Source organism: Nannospalax galili, unplaced genomic scaffold (genome assembly GCF_000622305.1).
Source record: "Nannospalax galili isolate Female #2095 unplaced genomic scaffold, S.galili_v1.0 scaffold1229, whole genome shotgun sequence".
NCBI lineage: Eukaryota > Metazoa > Chordata > Mammalia > Rodentia > Spalacidae > Nannospalax > Nannospalax galili.
In genome coordinates, this window is record NW_008359121.1 from 92,200 (window position 1) to 97,488 (window position 5,289).

At 38.2% G+C, this 5,289-nt stretch overlaps 1 protein-coding gene across 1 annotated transcript in view; it reads right to left on the reverse strand.

Annotated features, from left to right (window-relative positions):
- The window catches only part of LOC103725532 (UDP-glucuronosyltransferase 2B31-like), a 19,941-nt gene extending 15,692 nt beyond the window's left edge, over nt 1–4,249 (reverse strand). The window contains exons 1-2 of the mRNA XM_008822829.2: nt 3,516–4,249; nt 733–881 (exon numbers count right to left, since the gene is read on the reverse strand). Coding sequence (XP_008821051.1) covers nt 733–881; nt 3,516–4,239 — 873 coding nt within the window. The 5' untranslated portion in view covers nt 4,240–4,249. The remainder of the gene's footprint in view (nt 1–732; nt 882–3,515) is intronic.
- Between the last annotated feature and the right edge of the window lie 1,040 nt (nt 4,250–5,289).

Consider the following 5,289-nt stretch of genomic DNA (forward strand, 5'->3'; position numbering starts at 1 on the left):
AGTAAATAGAATATTCACTCAATAAATACTAGTCATATTCTAATCTGAGAATGCTCCAAATCCTCTTTTTCCTACCATGAAATATATAATTAAAAATATTCATTTCTTCTTTTCTTGTACTTTGTCAAATATCTCTTCCTTCAAGTTCACAGAAACTTTTGAGAATCTAATAATAGGCAGCAAGTGCTTTAGAGGAACAATTCACATTATGAAGGATAAAAATATTTGACCATTATTAACTGAGACTCAAATCATGCTTATGTGACTTGGCTCTAAACTTACTATTTCATATTGTATGATGAGACTGCTTTTTCTACCTTTTCTTTGGTGAAGCCCTTGGGTTGTGAAGCCAGCTCTCCTCTACTGAGCCACATCGCCTGCACACCCTTTATGCCCTTGCTCTGTGCCTCCCTCCAATCATCCTGTTGGCACTGTCATTCCCTTAATGTGAATAGAGAAATGCTTTGAATGAGTCACTGAGATTCTCATAAGCATTAACAATACTTTAATTGTCTTTATCCTCAAGAGTTCTACAGGTTTCCATTTTGTACCCAAAAATGAAACTCAGACACTTGTGGTAGAATGGATGCATGAATTTCTGTTGGCAGTTGCTCTCTTTACCTTAATTCCTGTGACTCTGGCTTTGAGACAAGTATTTTGAATGAATACAATATGGCCACTCTCACTGAAAATGGAAGGCAAACAGAAGCAAACAAAAGAAAATATATTTACTTTAGGCAGAGGCTTGGCAGGTTTGCAGTGGAGTCCTCCCACAAAATCAAAATTTGGTAAGGTGGGGTGAGGAAACTCCAGATCCCAGTAGGTCCGAATGAGCCACATGTCTGCTTTGCTCATTGTCTCATATAGAGTAGTGGGTCTTCCTGAAGGGGAAGAAGCAAAGTGAAGCACTGAGAGCCGACACACGACAGGTGAATATGAATGTGCAGGCAATTTTCTGGAAGAAATTTTAATAATGTAGCCAGAAGTTTTTAAAAGTATCTGTACTTTGCTATAACAAATGTCTGTATATACATACACACACATATGCTTGTGTTCATACATATTTATAGCACATATTTATATTTCTGTTTAGAGGTATGTAAAGTCACAAGATGAGAAGTTTGTGAGAAGAGACCACAACTGTAACTCACTTCAGTATTTCATAATTCTTCAGTATCTCATTATGGCATTGAAAGTATAAACCAATACTTGAATGACATTACCTATGAATCCTGTCTGACATACTCATGGAACCACCTTTCCATGGTGTACTCCACCTAGTTTGCCCTATGTAGAAGCTGGATACTTGAGGGCTGGTTTTAAGTAAACTGATAATTTTATGTGTTTTATTTTGAGATAGTCTCATGGAACCCAGAGTGGTCTCGAATTCACTGTGTAGTCAAAGCTGACTTTGAACTCTTGATCCTCTTTCTTCCACATCATAAGTGCTATGATTACTGTGTATTCCATGACACCCACTATTTGTGGGGGGCAGGGTCTTGGTTTTCATTTTCCTTTTGAAACAAGGTCTCACTCTGTAGCCCTGGCTGACTTCAAAGAGGAATTTTTTTTGGTATGCCTGAAAGCCTTGTCCTACTACTGCATCTGATTCACATTTGCAGTAATTTGGATTATACGAGTTTAAAAATAGATAAAGAGAGATGTCTGTTTCTTCTAACTTTTTTGTTAAAAAATAGTTACAGTTTAAAGCACTATAAAAATTTCTATACATATACTTCAGCATTATAATATATCGAACAGAGTATTTTAGACTCTCATATATTAATATGCATTATCTAAAATCCTGAATTTTTTAGCTTTGTGTGTCTAGAATTGAAACAGTACATGTCACAACTGTGAAGAAATTCATTATTGAAGAGATAAAATACTTCAATTTTTTCTTTAATATTTTTATTGAGTTTTCTTTCACCACATACAACAGCTGTCAATCAAATTTAGACCCATCCCCACTTATGCCTTCCCCACAGCTGGCCCACCCACCAGACCCCATGCACTCTGTCATATATGCTATGTCCCATGAGGTTAAACCTCTGCATCTGGATTCCATCAGTACAAGCCATTCTACTGGAGTCCAGTCAACCCATTCAGAGATCTTAAAGAAGTTCTACTATCCCTCACCCAGCAGCAATCATTGTCAACAGTTTCCAGAGTAAGGCCGGCCACCACCCATTTCCGTCGCTCCACATTGGGCCCTTGTCTGATTGAGTCAACATAGGTCATGGGCATGATGCTATCATTTCCACAAGTTTGCAGTCACTTGCAAGCCTCTGTTTCCCTATGTTCATGGACCAACCCTGGCTCTTACAATCTTTCCTTCCCTTGTTCCACAATGGTCCCTGACCTGTGGGTGGTGTATCATGTGCTGTTGTATAAGGTAGCTTCACTGGCAGAGAGCACCCCTTGCTATGCTGTGTTCCATGAGCCCTAGGTTTAGAGGTTCCACTCTAGACATGACATTTAGGCGTGGGTATCTCCCAGACCCACATTTCTGTGTGTGACCAACTATGGAACATTGCCATAGCCTCCATATGTTGAAAAAAGAGGTTTTCCGGATTAGTGGTGCACTGCACACCTGTCAGGATAGAATACTTGTCTCAGGAGTCCAAAGGCAAGTTGGGAATGGGACAGCCTCTGAAGGGTTTAACAAACGAGGCTGGAAAATTGAGCTGACCTGAGTGCAAGGAATTAGGATGCAGTGGGTGGGTCTTGACTAAAAGGGTGTTCCAGACATCTGGGGTACAAACAGCAAAGCAGTCCTGTGCCCAAGGCTGCAAGGGGGAACGGGGTGTATTATTTCAATTTTTAAATGAGAAAAGTAATCCATGTAAAGGGAAAAATACTTCAGTGGTATATAGATATCTGTGTCAGAAATATGTTTTAAGTCCTCTATTGGCATGGCTGCCATCATGAAGACACTGAGTGGATTTGACACTACTCTTTTAGAGGTCAGCCAGATGATTCAGTGGTTAAAAGCACTTGCTGGGCAAAAGATTGTGAGTTCAATCTCTGTAACCAGTGTCAAGGTTTAAGGTGAGAACCAGTTCCACAAATTTGCCCTATACTCCACAAATGCCTCCATGACATGCATGCCCTCCCAAATCATGCAAATAATAATAATAATAATAATAATAATAACAATAAACATAATTATAATGTTAGTAATAGTAATAATAATAAAAGTAGTCAGGCAGAATTACTGTTTTAATTGATAAGATAAAATGATTATTAGCATGTATATGTAATTACTTAGAGAAAATCTCAGCACTTTGTTTTTTTGGTTTGTGCCTTTCTTCAAGTGATAGTCAAGGCTTTCTACCTTGAAAACTGCATCATAAACTTTTCTGCAGATCTTTGAGTTTGGCAGACAATTTCATAAACATTTAAACAATGTGCTCATGAAATATAAATCATTCTGATTTTCTATTCAATCATGTTCACCTTCATTTACACAGCACATTTGGAACTCCCCAATAGGAACTAAAGACCGTGCTTACCTAGAACTTCACTGTAAAACTGATTCCACTTCTTCTCATTAAACATTTGGAACCAAAAGTCAAAATAAAGCATGTACATTACATTTTTCACCCTCTCCAGGAACGTCATCTGCTCACTGAGTTCTGACAGAACAACAGGCACGTAGGAAGGAGGCAGTGGGAGTCCACCACTGTACTTTTCATATGTGGATCCAGGAAAGAAGCGCAGGGTGAACACCAAGGGTGCTTTGAGAATCTCAGCCAGCAGGTCACCACAGGGACTGAAGCTATCTGCTAGGATGATGTCAAACCTGGATTCTTGTAATTTTTTCATAAGTTCCTTGTTCAAAATTGCATCTTTACAGAGATTCTCAAAATAATCTGAATACATCCAAACAATTTCTTGAAATGTTAAATAGTATTTCCAAAATGGTTGTTTGGGCAGTTCATAAATGCTTTTCCTAAATATTTCCACAAAAATTTCCTGTAAGTCAGAGATGGATAATGATGTCGGGTAAGTCTCAAATGTAATGGTAGATGTCTTGTCAGCACCCAGAGAAAAGGAAGCTGAAGGTCTCAGAACAGTTACTTCATGACCCTTCTTCACAAGTTCATCAAGGATTGTCCTTAAATTGAGCCAATGGCTGAATTCCACTGGCCACACCAGCACCTTTCCACAACTCCCACACCCAAAGAAACCACTCAGCTGCAGTAGGAGCAAAACTGCAATCAGTTTCATAGACATCTTGGTTAAACTGAAGGTTTCTCTCAAATAGCATGGCTCTGCTCCTGCTGAAGTTGAAAAAGAAACATTGGTTAAACTATAACTTGTGAACACCAAAGTAAACACATGTGGAACAGTCATGTTCCCTGGATGCCAAGTGCAAAAAAATCAAAAGGCAGATATGGATGTGATAAATGACTCCTGGTTCTCAGTAACCCACACGTGTGGTGCACTTATGATATGAGAAGAGTAAAATGTGAGATTTTCTTTCTTTTTTAAAAATGTGGCTTTCATAGTATAGAACCTGAACCAAAACTATAATTGCCGAATCTAATTTTTTATATCACAGATCACAGTTCATTGACTTCTTTCCTATGAGCATTGACATGTTAATCATATCCAACTCAACAATTTTAGTTCAGTGGTCCTTAGCATAATGTCAGGATTGTTGCTATGCACTACAATTGATTTTAGAACAGTTTAATATTATGTTTTTGCTATTTCCATCTGTTTCACCATTAATAAGCTTCCTTCACTCAGCATAACTTTGGCCCGATGACTATGCTGGTATCTAGTGTGTGTGTGTGTGTGTGTGTGTGTGTGTGTGTGTGTGTGTATGCATGTGTGTTCTTTACCACTTTGATATACCTTTGGACCATGTGTGCTAGTAGTTTGTGAACTTGTACCAGAGTAATTAGAGACCTTGGCCTCTGAATTAGCTGTCAGGACATTGATATCATCCCAGTTTCTGCTGACAATAATCAGTATCATGGGGATGTCTTTATGTGAGAAGTAAACCTTTCTCTCTTACTCCTTTTATAATTCTCTTTGCTTTGACTCCGGGGAGTTTGATAAAAATATCCATTAGCAAGGGTAATTTTCAGTTGTGTCTACTTGGGATTTTTTTGGTTCCTGGATGTGAATGTGAACTTTTGTATCACTCAGCTTTCTATCATCATAATAAAATACATGTGATAATTAAGTTAGAAGAAGAAAAGTGCTGGCATATTCTATTTCCATAGTTCCCAGTCCTATATTAAGTGGTCTAAGAACATTGGTTTTTATCAAGTA